We start from the raw sequence: 18790 nt of genomic DNA on the forward strand, positions 1-18790 counted from the left end.
GTGACCACCAGGACTGTCAGGAGGTGGTCAGAGGAGGCCTTAGCAGAACTACAGGGCTGTTTCGAGGTGACCGACTGGGAAACACTCTGTGAGCCTCACGCCGAGGACATCAATGGGCTTACTGAGTGTATCACAGACTACATAACTTTCTGCACCGACTCCATTGTTCCAGCTCAGACTGTTCATTGTTACCCAAATAACAAGCCGTGGGTGACTAAGGACATCAAAGCCCTCCTCAACAACAAGAAGAGGGCTTTCAGAGGGGGCAACAAAGAGGAGGTGAGGAAGATCCAGGTGTTACTAAAGGACAAGATCAGAGAGGCTAAGGACAATTACAGGAGGAAGCTGGAGTGGAAACTCCAGCAGAACAGCATGAGAGAGGTGTGGAGGGGCATGAAGACCATCACTGGATTCAGGCCAACCAACAGCAGGGGAGCTGAGGGAGGTGAGAATAGAGCCAATGAGTTGAATCTGTTTTTCAATAGATTCGACACCACAGTGTCTGCTCCCACCCCCACAACCTCACCTGTAGTCAGCCTGGAATCCAGAGCCACACCACTGTGCCAGCCTCTCTCTTCACATGTTGCCTCCTGTGAGATTCCTGACACCCCTCCCCCACCCATCACCTTCACTCAATACCAGGTTGAGATGCAAATGAGGAGACTTCACTCAGGCAAGTCTGCTGGACCAGACGGAGTGAGTCCCCTTGTCCTCAAGACCTGTGCCCCCCAGCTGTGTGGAGTCTTTCATAAACTGTTTATGCTGAGTCTGAGTCTGCAGAGGGTCCCGGTGATGTGGAAGACATCATGCCTCGTCCCTGTACCAAAGACGCCACGTCCCAGTGGCCCCCAGGATTACAGGCCCGTGGCACTGACCTCCCACATCATGAAGACCCTGGAAAGGCTCATCCTGGACCAGCTGCGACCCATAGTAAGACCACACCTGGATCCCCTTCAGTTCGCTTATCAGCCTCGTCTCGGAACTGAGGACGCCATCATCTACCTGCTCAATCGTGTCTACACCCATCTGGACCAGCCGGCGAGCACTGTGAGGGTCATGTTTTTTGACTTTTCCAGTGCTTTCAACACCATCAGGCCGACCCTCCTGGGTGATAAGTTAGCAGCGATGCAGGTGGATGCTTCTCTGGTGTCCTGGATTGTTGATTACCTGACAGGAAGACCACAATATGTACGTCTCCCACAGTGTGTGTCTGACAAGGTGATTAGCAACACAGGGGCACCACAGGGGACTGTCCTCTCCCCCTTCCTCTTCACCCTCTACACCACAGACTTCAGCCACTGCACAGAGACCTGCCATCTTCAGAAGTTTTCTGATGACTCTGCGGTGGTTGGATGCATCAGCAGGGATGATGAGACAGAGTACCGGGCTGTGGTCGACTCCTTTGTCACGTGGTGTGAGCAGAATCATCTGCAGCTCAACGTGGCAAAGACCAAGGAACTGATCGTGGACTTCAGGAAGACCAGGAAACACTTGACCCCTGTTTCAATCCAGGGGGTCAGTGTTGACATTGTGGAGGACTATAAATACCTTGGAGTACACATTGACAATAAACTGGACTGGGCTAAAAACACCACAGCACTTTACAGGAAGGGCCAGAGTCGTCTCTATTTTTTGAGGCGACTGAGGTCCTTCAACATCTGCCAGAAAATGCTGAGGATTTTCTATGAGTCTGTGGTGGCCAGTGCGATCCTCTATGCTGTTGCATGCTGGGGGAGCAGGCTGAGGGTCGCAGATGCCAACAGACTTAATAAACTAATCCGTAAGGCCAGCAATGTTGTGGGGATGGAGCTGGACTCCCTCAAGGTGGTGTCGGAGAGGCGGATGCTGTCCAAGATAAAGACAATGTTGGATAACACCTCCCACCCACTCCATGACATGTTGGTCAGTCACAGGAGCTCGTTCAGTGAGAGACTGAGATTACCGAAAAGCACCACTGAACGACACAGGAAATCATTCCTGCCTGTGGCCATCTCCCTGTACAACGCATCCACTTAACACACTGTTTGCTGCTACAACTACACATGTTTCTTTTCCAACTATTTATTTATGAGTGACTTATGTATGTATGTATGTATATATATGTATATATTGTACTATTCTTAGTTAGCGTATTGTCTGTCTTGTCTTAATGTTGGTTTAAAATGGAGCACTGTAACAAAAAATTATTTCCCCCAGGGATCAATAAAGTATTCTGATTCTGATTCTGATTGTTTATGTTTAAGTCTCATTTACTTATATTTACGCAGCTAATTCTCCAGGTGTTTCCACTTCCCCATATCACCTCCTGTGTGTATTTAAGTCCTATGTCTTCCTTTGTCCAGTGTCAGGTTGTGTGTTGAGTTCTCGTCATGTTTCCAAGTTTCCAGGTCACGTGAACTCACTCATCTTATTAAGATGATATCCACCTTGACTGCTTAGCCTGATTGTTAGGTTAAGTGAATCCAGATATCCTGGGTATGTGAACTTGCTTCGTAGTACAGGGACCAGGTCTATAGGCCACTCCACTGTAGCGGCTGAGGGTTATTATCTCAAATACTTATGGATTTGACAGCAGGTGTCAAAGATATGTGTCAAGGCTGTGCAGTATAGACGACCCAAATACAGTATGCTGTCAAAATAAAAACAAAGGCCATGATCTTTGGTCTACTTAGCAAAATGCTAAAGATCCAAACCATAAACTAAAGTTCAGCTATACGAAGGAGCAAATGAGAGAAAACCACATGCAGTAAGCAAAAATGAGCCGTCTATCAGATGCCTTATCACAAAGGAAAAGGGAAAACAGGGCTACATTTACACTGAGAGCTGATTGGGACGTGACAGAAGAACAAAGAGACAAAGATGAAAAGAAATGAGCATAGGTGAAGACAATCAGGGCAGAATGTAAAATTAATGTAAGACACGAAAGAAAACTAACCTTAAAAAAATAAAACAGGAAGTAAAAAGTAAGGAAGTAAACAGCTAAGCCTGAGCATGAAGATGAGACAAAGAGAGGCATAAACAGGGAGACTGTCATAACAAAATCAACACAGAGACCACAGAAATAAGATAATATCACACAACCCAAACATCTTGTAAAAAAATAACAACAAAGGCAAACAGGAACCACAAGCTCAACAACTTCAAGAATAAGAAATGCAAACACTAAAACAGCACAGAAATCTGGGACCAAGGGCTCAAAGCAAACTGCAATTTAAATGACATGAAAGTGTAAGAGTTTCATTTGTAGCAGACGGAGCGGCATATTCTAATTTAGTCTAGTTCAGAGTCCTAAAACTGAGTCTATGGTCTGTAATTTAGCTGGGCTAATATACTGTAACTACAATATGTGAGTAAGTGTAGTTATTTTTTTCATACAGAGTAACGTAAAGTGTGAAAGTGGTGCTGAGGACGTTGTGTTTATTCTTCTCCAAGACCCCCTCTCCTCTCTGAAGCTGTTTTGGATGTAGACAAGTCAATGAAATAATGCACATTTTGCTTTGGTCCTTTTCTGGAGGGAATTACACCGACACCCCAAAGTTTTGCATCATTTTATTAACACAGTAAATGAACTTGACACACAGAGCGGCTACAGTAAACAAAGGTTTGGCTGCAGAGGTGACTGACGCCTCCTGCTGGCCAGTTTGACAGACCCAAACGCCTCATCTGCTGCACTGACAGGATAATTGAAACACATCAAGCAGACAAAAAACCAAAGCAACAGTTTCAATCTTTTCTAAAAAAATAAAAAATTAAAAAAAAATGAAGAACTGCTGTGGATAAAAACTCTGCAGTCATCACAGTGAGCAACCTGCAGCTGTATCTCGGAAAACACCTTAAGTGGCACAAATATGTTCTCTTACCCTGAATAGTGTCATTCCTCAATGAGCAGAAGCAATCCATGACCCAAACTCACACAGATCAGAAGGAGCTGTGAGGACAGTGCTTTACTTAGGACGACCAAATAAAAATATAACCTTTCTTGACATCTTTTCTAAGCATGTTCAGCTTTCTGGAGGCTGCATGGAGAAATCATGGGATGACCATATGATACATAATGTATGGAACATGGTTTTTCTGTGGACATTAAACTTAGAGATAATAATCCATGTATGAGGTAATGAAAGATGTGTAGATGCTGCACATATATGTTCATTTATTTTTTGATGCAGTGAATTGAAGGACTAAAAGCACCTCACACAAACAAAGTGAAACAGCGAGCAGAGGAGAGAAACAAACCAAATGCACTGACTAAAGATGGTGGCTTCAGCACCAGCTGGCACAGACCACACTATGACAAGGGGGCAGGAGTTGGATGATGTGCCTCTGTTTTTGTCTTCATGGCTGTGATTCTACCATCCATCCGGCTTGAAGCTTGTTAGAAAAGTGAAGGATCATTTGCTAATGTTTACCAAAAACTGAACAGATCTACTGTGCAGTCAGTTTAGCTGTGTCAGTGTACAAACAGCCAGTTTTAAGTTTTTTTATTGCAGTAATGCTGCACTAAACTAAGTAAACCTGCATATTTCTTAATGGCCATCATGTAGCAACTGCTCTGGTTGTGAAGAACAGTGCTTTCCTGAATTGATAGCTTCTATTACTAGTTTCAAGCCGTTATTTATTTGATATAATATGAGGTTTATTTTAAATCATGGTCTCGTTCAGAGTGAATTGTGAAGCAGTGTATGATTGAGGGCATGGCTGGTAAGTTCCGGTTGTATAACTGTGTGGTCTGTTCTTGCTCTTGGTTAGATTTACCTTCTTGCTCAAAAAAGGTGGCCAAAAAATATCAGACTCCAGCAATGCAGTTGGAGATATACATATAGGCATATACAGTCTCATAAGTTTTCATCATATAGTAAAAGTCTTCTGCTGAAAGATTTCCAAATATATGTTTCAGATCACAGCACTGCAGGTTGTGCACTGTTTGACAGACAGGCAAATACACCCAGTCTCTCTGTGAGCCTATGAGAACAAACCTTTTTGATTAGCAGCGTACTATTTTATCATACATGTTGCTAGAGTGAAAGTTTGCTCGAAACAAAGTTTCCGATCCGATAAATGTGTCAGCATCTGTGTTGTTTTGTGAAAGAAGAAGAAATGAGTCCAGGAGCTGTAGAGTTGTTTCTCTCTATGGATGTAAAATTTGTAAAATATAATTTGGATCTACTGCTCTGTCATCAAGAATATTTGACATATATCTGTATCTTTTCCCCTTAAATACTGAATGTACAATTCATTCCTTCTCTTTTAGGTATTAAATACTTAATATCTAAGTTGAAGAACAGCGTTTATCTACAGCATGATGTCTTAACAGGATATAAATGTTGTCCCTCATAATTCACAGTCACTGGATCACTGAATGCTCCAGAAAAGCCCTTTAAAATAATGTTAGTTTTCTCTGTTAATACTGAAACAGTCACATACTGACATATCACAGCCTGGCTCTCCAGCCTCTGATGTCGGAAGGCAAACAAAAAACTCCCTTTAGGAGTCACCACAGCAGCTCATCTGCCTCTATCATCACCATATCCCAGCATCCTCTTCTGTCACACACACCCTCTGCATGTCCTCCTTCACTACATCCAGGAATTTTCTGTGGTCATCCTCTTCTCCTCCTCTGCACATTCTGTTTTTTTAAATTCTGTCTCTTTATACAAGGTGTGATCAATCTAGCCAGTCTCCCATTCATAATCACCTCCTCAGGCACGTCCGAATAGCTGCGATTTTTAGACCATGTCACGGAAATCTCATTTTGGGTATTTACACTGTGACCTTAAACTTTGGCAGAGGTCAAACATCTTTTGTTTAAAACCGACCCAAATTTCACAAGAAGGCAATCAGCACTTGGTGATGACCAAGAAGCTGCTCAAAGGCAGAATTGCTCAGTTTATTAATCACGAGTTCATGAATTCAACATGGAGAGTCTGAGGGAGACCAGTCAGAGGGTCTGTGGTGTGGTTTTATGTGCCGTGATGTGTCCGCTCAGAGTGCAGAGTGCATTGAAAACTCCTCACCAAATTTGCCTCACTGGAATTTTTACCACCAAAATAAAATGAACTCTTAAGATCAACATTTTCGCACAGTGAAGGAGATCCAGCATACACTGCATGAAAAACAATAGAAGCCAGGATGAAACCAGTCCACAGGTGCACAAGGAGATACACTTGAATATGAGCCCAAATCAAAACTGGGTAGACTTTTTGATTTTTATGAAACTGCGCTGTTCTGATTACAGCTTGTAAAAGCATGTCTTTTGTTTCTGATTTTCAGTGCTCAATCTCAACTCTGTGTGACGCATATGTTTTTGTTAAAAATTACATTTTTTTTGAACACATGGCCTCTTATGGCATGAATCTATTTAATCGCTGCGTGAAAACTTTTCCGTGCGCTTGGTCTCAACACCCGATCACTCTTTCAAAGGAAGAGACCGTGTCTGTGCAGTTATGAGCTTTTACCTGAAGTTAAACTAAGTGTGTAAGAGTTGAAAAACAGCTTACATACAAATAAATACTCTCTGTTGAAAAGATTATTTCCTCAGTCATTGGATTTAACAGACCAATAGCTGGGGACTATTTTCAGTGACAGATTAATCTACATTTGGTGCTTCAGTGGTTTTTTGTGACAGCGGGACAGTGTGTGCGGGGCTAGGCCTATGTATGCTACAATGTTTGCATTCATGCTAATGAAAGAACAAGTCACCGAGGTCAACAGTGAGATATCTAACTATTTTAGGAACAACAGTGGAGCTCTGTGGGACAGAGAGAGCAGGCTTTGATACACTCACATAATACTTGCTGGTTTTGGTCTGACATTAGCTTTAATATCCACACAACCAGACTTATCTTACCTCCTCTGTTCGCACTGGTGTGGTGCATTTAAACAAATGAAATCTGTGTTGATTTTTGTCGATTCTTGTTTATCCTTTGACAGCAGATATGTTAAGTAGCTACTTACCTAGCTATTCAGCAAATAAAAGGAGCAGTTTATGAAATTAGTCCCTTCGTGTGTTTCGATGATGCATTTAGCATTGCAGAATTTCCATCATCGCTGCCCTGACGTTTGGTCTAAAAGCCATTTATCAGTTTAACACTGACAGCAAAGTGCTGAAATAATTGAATGTGTATCGAATCGTTTAAATCAGCGGTGCTGCTTTCCTAAACGTCGGTGCTGACGCTGTGGGTGACTACTTCCTTCATGGTGACCTGGCGGATGAGGTTCAGCTTCTGGTAGAAGCTGGCCAAGTCCATGGGCAACTCCATGTCCTGCTGCTGCACAGTCCTGTAGCTGATCCTGCGACCGCCATTGCACAGCCTCTCTGGGTGCTGCAAGTAGAAGGGTAGTGAGCAGCGGGCACAGGAAGGGCAGAAGGCATGCGAGCGATAGCACCTGCGTGGCGGCGGAGGCGGAGGTGAGTAGCTGATGGGGCCGTTGGCTTCAGTGAGGAAAGTGGGAGGGTACATCTCGGGCTCGTCACTGTATTGCTCTGGCGTCGGAGGCGTAGGAGGAGCCGACAGAGCCAGGGGGCGAGACGGCGACATGGTGGCGAGCTCAGGTTCCTCCTCTTCCCCCTTCTCAGACTCCTCCCTCTTACAGCAGTAATACTGGACCAGGTGAGAGTCAAACATTTTAAAAGACAAACGGTTAACCAAAGGAGAAAATAACGAGCACTTTCAAAACAAATGTCTTGATGCATTCTCAATCATCCAGGTAAGTAAATCTCCAAAAGTTGATTCTGTTCATCTGGAGAAAACGCTACGTCCAGATGAACAGAATCAACTTTTGGAGAGTTTCAAATCATATGTTTCAACCAATCGGATCCGTGTTAACTATAAGTATAAGCCACAGTAAATATAGGGCATGAAAAACAAGCTGGTTTGTGTAACTTTGAAAGATAGCGAGCGAGTGTAGTGAGCTAGTTGGCATGTCTTTGTCTGAATCTTAACATTTTCATGAAAGCAATGAACCGTCTATCTATGACCACCTACTGGTAACATGGAAGAAATCAGGTGTAAACAGAATCACAAAGATGAAGAACAAACTGCCAGCTGAGGAGCTTTCAAAGCTAGGAAGTAGCTAGCATATACTTGGCGTCTCTGTGAGAGCGTGTGCATGAAAGGCACTTGCAGACCATCACTTTCAAATGATATTTGGCAGGTGATCGCGCAGAACGGAGGTGGAAAAAGGATAAACTGCATGTATCATTTCAAATTCTAAAAGACTGCTGGCATCACTACCAGAACACTGTTAAAGAGGCAAAAAGGGAATATTTTGCAAATATTATTTCTTCCAACTCTCATAACCCACGTGTGTTATTTAGGACCATTGACACTGTTCTTAATACTCCTTTGAATGTCTGTTTGGAAGTTTTTTCCTGAGATTTGCAATGATTTTCTGAACTTTTTTATTGAAAAGGTTGTCACCACCAGGGCTCTTATCACAGCTCCTGACTCTGACCCTTCTGTCTCTGTCCCTTGCGCTGCTGTTTTCACTCAGTTTGAGCTTGTGACGCTCTCCACTTTAGAGGATGTGGTTCGCCATATTAAGCCCACAGGTTCCCCACGGGATCCTGTCCCTCCACAATTCTTTAAAGAATTTTTTTCCTAGTATACAACAGTATGTCCTTGACATTATTAACAGCAGTCTGTCTTCTGGTATGGTTCCTGCAAATTTCAAACATGCAGTAGTACAGCCACTGCTTAAGAAACCTGGCCTTGATCACACAGTTTTAGCAAACTATAGGCCTATTTCCAAGCTGCCTTTAGTCTCCAAGGTTTTAGAGAAAATTGTTTTTAGTCAACTGAAAGATTTTCTAGATGAAAATGGAATCTTTGAGGTTTTGCAATCAGGTTTTAAAACCCTTCACAGCACAGAATCTGCATTATTAAGAGTTTTTAATGACATCCTTCTGGCATGTGATTCTGGTAACCATGTTGTTCTTGTCTTGCTTGACTGAACTGCTGCCTTTGACACCGTAGACCACAATATTCTAATTTCTCGATTACATGATGTAGTGGGTATTGGTGGCACTGCACTTAATTGGTTTAGGTCTTATTTGTCAGATAGAACTTTCTCTGTCAGTCTTCTGCTCCTCTGTCATGTGGCATCCCACAGGTCTCAATTTTAGGGCCACTGCTCTTTTCACTGTATCTATTGCCTCTGGGTTATATCCTTAGAAGGCATGGGATCTCATTTCATTGTTATGCTGATGACTGCCAAATTTATTTGCCACTAAAACACAAGGATGGCATCTCCATAAAACCTCTCTTGACATGTCTAGATGACATTAAAACTTGGTTGGCTCTAAACTTTTTAAATTTTAATGAAAAGAAAACAGAAGTGTTGGTGTTTGGACCCAGTGGTCCCTGTGAGTCCTCCACTGTTGTTTTAGGATCCCTGGAAGTCTATTTTAAATCTGTTGTTACTGACCTTGGTTTTAAGTTGGACAGTGATTTTAAATTGGACAACCAAATCACAGCAGTGGTGAAGTCCAGTTTTTATCATTTAAGGCAACTGGCAAGAGTAAAATCTTTTCTTTCGAGGCAGCACCTTGAAACAGTGATCCGTGCTTTTATTTCTTCCCGCCTGGACTACTGTAACTCACTTTATGTGGGGGTCAGTCAGTCATTGCTCTCACATCTGCAGCTGGTTCAAAATGCAGCTGCACGACTCCTAACAGGAACTCGAAAAAGAGAGCATATAACCCCCGTGCTAGCCTCTCTGCACTGGCTGCCTGTGTGTTTTAGAGTTAATTTTAAAATTCTTATGTTTGTTTTTAAATGCCTTCACAGTCTTGCCCCGCCTTACCCCTCTGAGCTTCTTCATCCCCACATACCCTGTCGGTCTCTCAGGTCAGCTGACCAGCTGCTCCCAGAGGTACCGAGATCCAGGAGGAATCTCATAGGGGACAGGGCCTTCTCTATTGTGGCTCCAAAATTATGGAATAATTTGCACTGCATGTTAGATAGGCCCCTTCACTGTCCACTTTTAAATCACGTCTTAAAACCCACTTTTATTCTTTGGCTTTTAACCTCAGTGAGACTTAGTTTCTCTTTTAATTGAAGTAGTTATTTAATTAATGATTTCACTCTTCTTTTATCTGTGTTTTATTTATATCTCATGTAATTTTATTTTACAGTTCCAATGTACAGCACTTTGTGTCAGCTGTGGTTGTTTTAAAGTGCTTTATAAATAAAGTTGATGATGATGATTACAAAAAGCATCCATCACTCCTAAAACTACAGTTGCAATCTTACATGCTAACTGCTAGGACTCACTCAAGAAGAAAACATGTGGATGTGAGTTTCTGAAAGTCTCAGAAAAAGTCCCATCCGGTTTTAAAGGTCTTACAGTTGAGGATTATTTCAACATGGGTTATTTGTTATTAGTGTGTATGCTCTGTCTCGGCAGGTTGTGTTGCACTATTTGGATGTCAGCTGTAGATTTCTAAAAAGAAAAGCAAGATTGTTACACAAATCCAGTCTGGCCAAAAGTAAACACAGAAATGTTCCACTTGGACTACTTTGATAATTAGGAAAACTGTCTGGGGCAGCAAATTACTCCCAGCTTTTTGCACTGCACACATCATGTGTGAACATTTGTCAAGTTTCTTGTTTTCATGAATACGGTGCTGAGGTGCATTTTGCATTCTGTTAAACTTTAGATGTGTAATGAACAGTGAGACAATCATACCTGCAACCTACATAAACACAGCACAGCGACGATCGTCAGTAAGATGACTGTAGCCAAAATTCCTCCTGCGATGACCACTGTCCCGGCTGACATCCGAAATCCTCTCCATCAACACCCTGCAATCAAAGCAATGAGTCAGAGTTTATTTTTTGGTTCGAGTAGTTTAAAGGACTTCACACATGACTGAGAAACCAGTAACTATTCATCCGGACAGCCATTTTTGGCAGTTTATCTGGGTTTGGGGTGCAAACCCAGATCAGTGATTGAACCTGGTTAAATGGTCAAACACGGAAGCAACGTATGTATGATTGGTTTAAAGGAAACTCAATCAAAATCCAGATTGAGAGAAGGTCTTAAGTTTAAAATTATTTTAAACTTTTCTCAGAAGAGAATGGAAAAGGGAGAAGGAGACCACCGAGGGAATATTAGCAGGGTTTTCCTGACTCACACTGGGATTTGGCTGGTGACTGACATGCGTAAGGACAATTAGCCAGCATAAGAGTAATGAGTCTGCAATGAGTCTTTGTTATGTTATTTGATAGAAGTCTGTGGATTTTTTCAATTCTCTGTAAACAGGAATGTTTGTTATGGTTGAGTAACTGAAACCCTCATTAAAATAACTCATTTAAAAACCTAAACTTATTACAACGCTGGCAGTTTCCCTTTGGCTTTGCCCAAAAGCTCTTTTGGGAGAAAGTGAGGGTTTCTATGCAGGAAACGCTTATTAGAGAAGAGATTGAGTTGGAAATGGAGCAAGAGAAGGAAGAAGAGAGAGAGGGACAGGTCAGCCAGGAGGTGCAAAAGAACAGATGGAAAGAAGATAATGAGAGGAGGGGAAAGAAGCAGGGTGAAGGATACACAAAGATGAAGAAGGTCAGAGAAAAAGAAGGTAATGAGGAAAATCATGTTATGGGGGAGAGAGCATAGTGACGGGGAAGGAAAATTAAAAGAGATGATGATGATATATAAGGAAAAAGGGATGCAGATGGTGGGTGGGGAGGCTGTAGGAAAGATAATGATGTTGCTGTTACATTTTTACAACTATACTTTATGGCTCTGCCGTGAAGCTCTAAAATGTTTGAACTCTTGCCAGCAGCCATTACAGAAAATACTGCTTATTGATTCTAATACTTCATTTTTGTCAGTAATCTAATTGGTCAGAAAATGTAGTCACAGTAAGCCAAGTGCAAAGCCAGCCAACAATCGAGAGGTCCAAGGAAGAAAATGCATTTCCCACTTGATCCAGACTTTAAGGAGAGCTCAGTTTAACATGGCAAACCATAATCAAGCATCCTCGAGACATTTTAATCTGGATTTCCCACTGAAACAGCTCTTCTCAGAGTTTTCACATTGGCATTGAAATCACGTAAGAGATATTGTCAAGTTGAGTTCCACTGTGTCACACTCTGAAGTGGACATTTAGTCATACCTTTCATCGTGTCTGGATTAATAAAAAACAATAATCAGGAGGTGTACAAATGTATACGTTTCTAATAGAAATTTCTCCAAAAGTTGATTCTGTTCATCTGGACGTAGCGTTTTGTGGGAATGAGAATGAGAATTTGCATAATTATGATGAAGGAACTGACCTCCCAGCCCATTGTTCCTTCAGTGGGCTGGTTTCAGTCATCATGCACATCTACTGTTTATAAGATTGGGGAAACCTGCAGTCAGCTGAGACTGAAGAAGTGACTTGGATGAGTGACGAAACATTTCTCCCACAAAACGCTACGTCCAGATGAACAGAATCAACTTTTGTAGATTTACTTTCCTGGATGATTGAGAATGCATCAAAACTAAAAGAAATTGTATAATTTCTTTCTGTTCAGGTCAACTGGGCTTCTCAGACACGTTGTGAAGGTTAAAAAAAATCTAAACAAGCCTCACTTGTCAGTATTTTACAGGCTAACTGTCCATTAAACATTTGGCGCCTGTTACTTGAAGGCATTCAGCTAAATGCACTTAAAACAACCTGAGAATTAAACAATAAAGCATCCATTGGCGCACAAACATGCACTAAACTGTTTTCAGATTAGAAATTGGAAAAAGGTTACACCTAATCTAGTTTGTCTCCTTCAAACGATATAAGAGAAAAACAGAAACATTACATCATTACATTGTATCATTTGCTTTTCATTCATATTTAATATATGTATGGTCCCAAAGCAGGATTACATGTGTATTAGTGAACTGAAAGAAAAATTAAAACACTATTGAAACACTAGCAAATGTTCGTCAACCATTTAATGCGTCAGCAGAAGGAAATCTGACAAGTTCCCCTTGCAGGCAATTGAATGACTGCAGTCAGTCAGTCCAATGTTGCATCATGACTTTGAGTTTTCTTGATGATTTACAAAATAAATCATGACAGACACTAAAATGCCAGCAGGCAGATGCAGACAGTAACATGAAAGGAGATGTAACTAACATAAAGCTAAAATCTTAATACAATACAAATTCCCTGAAACTGTCCAAAGCTTCATCAGGGAGAAAAAACTTCCTCATTGGTGGAACCAGAATATGAGTTTTTAATCATCGTCCATTGCTCAGCAGTTTTTTGTTTTTTGCAGCAAGTACTTTGAGTACTCAACAAAGTGGAAATTATGCTAGTCTAGTACTGGAATGTTTACCATAAGTGTTAGGCGACAGATTAGTGCTAGACTTTAACACATCAAAACTGGTGAACATGCTGTTTGTGCCTCACAAAAAGCCTTATAATTGTCAGGCAATTGGATTAAAAGTACAATTATTTTTTTTCCACAGGTAAAAGCTAGCATACAGCTTGCATACGCAGGAGTCTCCAACTCCAGTCCTCAGGGGCCAGTGTCCTGAGAGTGTTGCAACACACCTGAATACAATTAGTAGGTCATTAGCAAGACTCTATAGAACATGACTGCATGAAGAAGTGCCAACCCCTAACCCTACTCAAGTAAATTTCAGTAAATGTAAGTGTTTGGGAAAATGTACTTCTAAAAGTACTTTTAGTGCACCATGTTTGTCATTTTCTTTGGGTGTCTACAGGGATTGTGCCATATTTAAAGCCAACCTGATGCAGGTTTTGGAAGAACCACAGGTTTTCACTTCATCATCAGAGAGTGGAGGTAATCCACCTAGAAGCTACCAGATGTCATAAATGTTCTGTGGATCTGTAAGATTGCATGATACTGGACAAACAGGAGAAACATACAAATACAAAGGTACTTTCTAGAATTAAAAATAAATAAATGCAAGGTTGAGTCCAAACTTAGGTTTAGAAAACTAGGATGTGACAAGTCTGCTTTATGGCTCTTTTTAGAGCACTTTTTGGTATGAAAATAATTTAAGGAGCTAAAAGTTGAGCAGTTCCCAGTAAATAAATATTATTATATACCGAATATAGAATAATATAATATTCATTATGTTTGACCTACTTACATGGTAAATGGCCTGTATTTGTATAGCGCTTTTCTAGTCCCTAAGGACCCCAAAGCGCTTTACACAACCTGTCATCCACCCATTCACACACACATTCACTACATGTACGTTTCTTCTGATAAAGGCCTGTCACAGCCATTTAAACCAAAATTAAAAACCCTATGGATCATAATTTATAGCAACCAAATACTAATACATGAATTAAACTCTCTCTGTTACTTACACATCACAGAAAAGCACTACCATAGGTCTACTTGACCACACTTTCATGCTACACGCATTTTGTCACCGTAATCCATCTGCACTCTCAGCATCATTTTCATATGATCTGTAATCTGTAAAGGCTCCAGGCTGAAGATGACAGTATGTCAGCGTGCTGTGATACAATCAAAGTCGGACACATTTGAACTTGAAGCCACTCAGAAATTTTATACAACACACTCTGAGCTGATGAGCTCCCTCATCAGCAGGCTGAGGATCAACTCATCACTGGCTATTGCGTTGGGTTTCCATAGTGACGGTACCCTGTCACCCCTGAGGGCTGGAGAGTCATTTACACCCACACAGCCAGTCAGCATTATACACAAATGACCAAACACAACACACACTCAAAGGTCAACAGCCATCAGTCCACCCTTCAGTGCTTGCTGAGTGCTTCACTCCAACTAAGCACATCATATCTTCTTCATTAGACTTAAAAATGAAAATAAATCTGATATATTAACCCAGCTTTCATAAATATTTATTGCCAGGAAATGGGCTGCAGAAGTGAAATTTTCTTAAAACCAGAAAAATATAAATATTTCAACCTATTTTTGTGCACATGTTCTAGAAAAGCACAATAACATCCTAAAACCTTTTTCCTGCACTTCTTAATTTTAGAAAATTCTTTACACGAGTTTATTTGTAATGGAAAGGCTGATGTTTTATCACCAAACTGCATTTCTCTTCATTGGTGATGGAGATTCACATTGTGAAGCAGATAAAGGAAAAACAGAAAGTTTCACTCGTATGTCAAAACAGATTCTTTTAGATGTTTCTTACTGTCGACAGAACCAATTAAAAAACAAAAAGCAAAAGTTAAATTTACAATAATAACAATTATTGTCAGTTTATCCAACATCTGTGGCTTCTTCGACAGAGCCGTAATTTGTTGAGTAACTGGCTTGTGTTAAAGAGAGCAGGAAGGTGGAAAAGGTGCTGAAAAATGCACTAATGCAGTGCTAGTTATGTTATAAAGAGACCGTTCTATTAAACCTGGTTTTCTCCTTCAACCCTTTCAGTTAGTTTCCACTCAAATTCTATCACAGTGTGTGATTCAAATGCACAAACATCATATAGAGTCTGAGCCAGAAAATTATGAAAATATACCCATTTTTTAAACCATTTGATTAGATTACATTCAGACGATTAAAACTTTTGTTAAACAACCAAGGAAATGTTTAGAGCTTCTTATTTGAAAAAAAAGAAGAAGTAAATTTGTAGTTAAATGTATGATTTCAACTAGGAAAACAGAGGCAAAATGAATGAATCTGATTTCTCATCTTTTCATAAAAAAAAACTGAGTAGGATCATGAATCTAACATGTTTTTATAAAACATAAGTAATGACTGACTTTCTGTTCCTACAATGTGGAGATAATCCAGTAAATACAGTGAAGTTAATGATCCAATTATTACCCAGCATTAGAATAATTATTGTAGGGTCTACCTTACCATACAAAGCGCCTTTATGGGAATGCTGTTGTGATTTGGTGCTCTATAAATAATACTGAATTGAACTGAATTGAATTGAATTATTTTGCGTACAAGCTGCGGTTCAACGCACATCAGGTTCTCTTCATTAAACACTCTTTCATTCCGTCCGTTCATCATCTGAGCTGCGTTTGCAGATTCTTATGTTCTAAATAAAAATACAAAGTTATCCACAAATTTGGAGGAAAAAAAATAACTAAGACCCTACAATTGATTTAAAATGACTTTTTCATGCCCCCACAGTGGGAAGCGTTTTTGGAGACCTGATAAGAGGAAGAAAATGCGTGGCTAGATGGTGTTTGATTTATTAACGCGCGTAACAGGCGATGTGTGCATTAAGTGGTAATCTTACCCATCACATTAGTATTTGGATGGTCTCATGGCGTTAACCACGGCACCTTCGCTTCAGAATGTCCCGTTTTGTGACCAGAGGTGACGGGAAAGTAAAGTCGCGTTTAAGCTGGATGTTACCCAATCTGTAAATCTGTGAGTTTATCTTTATTCACATCCGCGCGCTGGTGTGTCCCATGACAACCATTAGTAGAAATCTGTGTTTCAGTTAGAGAAAGACGAATCTTCAAATATTTTCTGTAATTTCACAGCCTGTGTTTCACTCCAGGTTTGAGATGCATATGCGTAAAAACGCAATTCTGAAAAACAATACAGCTCTTTTTCATCGAGGAGCTGTCTTCTCACACTTTCTTCTTTTACTTTTTCATGACTGGCTGTGTTGCAAGTTGGAGGTACAAAAGCGCTCATGAACTCAAAAATCCCGAAATCTGACTGGAAATATTCCCAGGGCGAGTTTCAGGTCCCCAGATTTTCTCTTGGCTTTGGTCCCAACAAAATCTTCAAAAAGCGGCTGATCTCAAGGACGAGAGAGGAGGAGAAAGGGTCGTGTCCGCTTCTAAGTAACTGCAGGTGTATGCTGTGCACACTGGATCCGGTCTCATCCTGTCTGTGTAGCAGCACATATTTCCGATGCTGACCCGAGAGAGGACGCGACGTGCGTCACAGCAGCGCGCTGCAGAAACAGGTAAAATCCAGGTAGATTCAGGGGGGAAATAGAAAGAATTGTAATAATCTACTTTCCCTCTTCTTAGAATACGTTGAACATTTTCCAGTATATGAAAATATTCGACACCAAATTACCTTTGTAAAAAGATTTGTTCTAAACTCACTAATTTTCGTAACATATATAAAACTGTGTGAAATACACAAATATATATACATATAATTATATATAATTATATATAATTATATATAATTATAGGATACTGAGCATGTTTTTTCAGTTTTAAAGCCAGCAGCTTAAAGCTTAAAAGTCACCAGTAATCTTTGGTCAAAACATGTGAACAGATCTGAACTGTGAAGGTGTTTTACCCTAAATTATGTTAATATTTTGTGTTAGTTAACAGCATAGACTCTCCGTTTTATCACCCACTGGTCTCTTGACTTTTCTGGACTTGGAAGCCATATTTAAAGAGGGTGGAAAGCTAATTAATTAGCTAACATAGGCTTTGCTAGCAGGCTGCATCTGTGCAGCTGAAGCTGAAGTGAAGTCTAACAGATGTTTACAGCTGCCTTAGTCAGATTCCATCTGTCACTTAAAGCAATCAGGCCCCTACTAAAGCTAAACTTTAGCTCTTAATACAAATTTCTTTGTTAAATGTAGAAAAAAGTGTACAGTTGTTAATAAGGGATAACTTGGCCATGAGACAACTAAAAACAAAAAGAAGAGTGTCAGTTTTGTTTCTTATGGCAACAAAGAGTACTGATTTTGATCCAAACATCATCCATTGTCTGATGAAATAACTGCAGTTTTTATGCCTAGACTGTAACACAAAATCTTTAACAGCTTAAATTGAATAAATTTATGTCTGTATCAAATCTAATTCCCTTAGTTTGCTCTTCATATTCGCTCTTCAAGGGACAAAACACCAACATTAGAGCTGAACTTGTTCGTCTTATGTGATCTTGTGTCCAAGGAATATTTATGGAGCTACAATTTCACAAAAACTGACAGATGTTTAGTTTATGTTGCAGAAAATGTTTGTTTTCTAATCTGAAAGTGATTTTAATGTCCATAAGACTTTCACACCTTTTTTGTGTTTAAACAGGCAACATAATTATAAAATGTGACTTACCATAGAGAAAAATTTAAATTTGTTGACTGAAGAGTTTTTTGTTTTTATTTTTAAAATGACCCAACAGGATTAAAATTCCTCCAAAATAGATATAGATAAACAATTCCATACTTTCTGACTTTTCTAAAGATATATCAAAAAGATATTTGTATTCAGTCAGCAAGGAAGCAACAAATATAAGTTTTTGTTTCTTCTGGGTTACTCTTTGTTCGCAGTCTGCCACGGTCTTTTTTTCCCCATCCTACACTTGGAGCGGCACCAAGAAGAGACAAGTTTAAGGGCTTTATAGAGAGAAAAGATTTTATTGCGTGAATTATTTAGAGGATGAAGCAGGCTGAGATTCCACTGTATTGTACAGACACGAGCGTGTAATATTAATGGAGTTGAGATGTTAGAGGTTATTTTTCATCTTTTCTCCTGCTCCTGCGGTCTTGCAGTGCTTCTTTCTTTCAGCATGCAGCCGCTCCCTGAGGAAGCCTCTGCTCCGAGCAGCAAAAAGTGAAGATTTTAGGGTCAAAGCTGGAACAGTGACAGCACAGTGACAAACTGTGTCTTTTATTAGGCTGTTTCAGGCCAGAGAACAGATGTTGAGTTTAAAGTTGTAAATTGCTTATAGACTTTGATACACCAAAATAGGCTCCGATCATGCTCGTATGCTTCTTAAAACCATGCTTCTAACTCATTAGTGGGGGGTGTTGTTTGTTTTTTTAAGGAATATTGCAAAACATTGTTATTATTGTTTGTCATAGAGCTAACATTTCGGTGTATAAACTAATTCAAGGCCTC

General features: G+C 40.3%; 1 protein-coding gene across 1 annotated transcript; it reads right to left on the reverse strand.

Moving 5' to 3' along the window:
* Positions 1-3534: 3534 nt before the first annotated feature.
* fam163b (family with sequence similarity 163 member B) lies at positions 3535-16855 on the reverse strand. Its single transcript, XM_026187653.2, has 3 exons — positions 16210-16855; positions 10690-10805; positions 3535-7601 (listed from the first exon to the last, which is right to left on the reverse strand). The coding sequence occupies exons 2-3, from the start codon at positions 10780-10782 to the stop codon at positions 7155-7157; spliced, it is 540 nt and encodes a 179-aa protein (XP_026043438.2). The 5' UTR covers positions 10783-10805; positions 16210-16855; the 3' UTR covers positions 3535-7154.
* Between the last annotated feature and the right edge of the window lie 1935 nt (positions 16856-18790).

Source organism: Astatotilapia calliptera, chromosome 12, assembly GCF_964374335.1.
Source record: "Astatotilapia calliptera chromosome 12, fAstCal68.1, whole genome shotgun sequence".
NCBI classification, from domain to species: Eukaryota; Metazoa; Chordata; class Actinopteri; order Cichliformes; family Cichlidae; genus Astatotilapia; species Astatotilapia calliptera.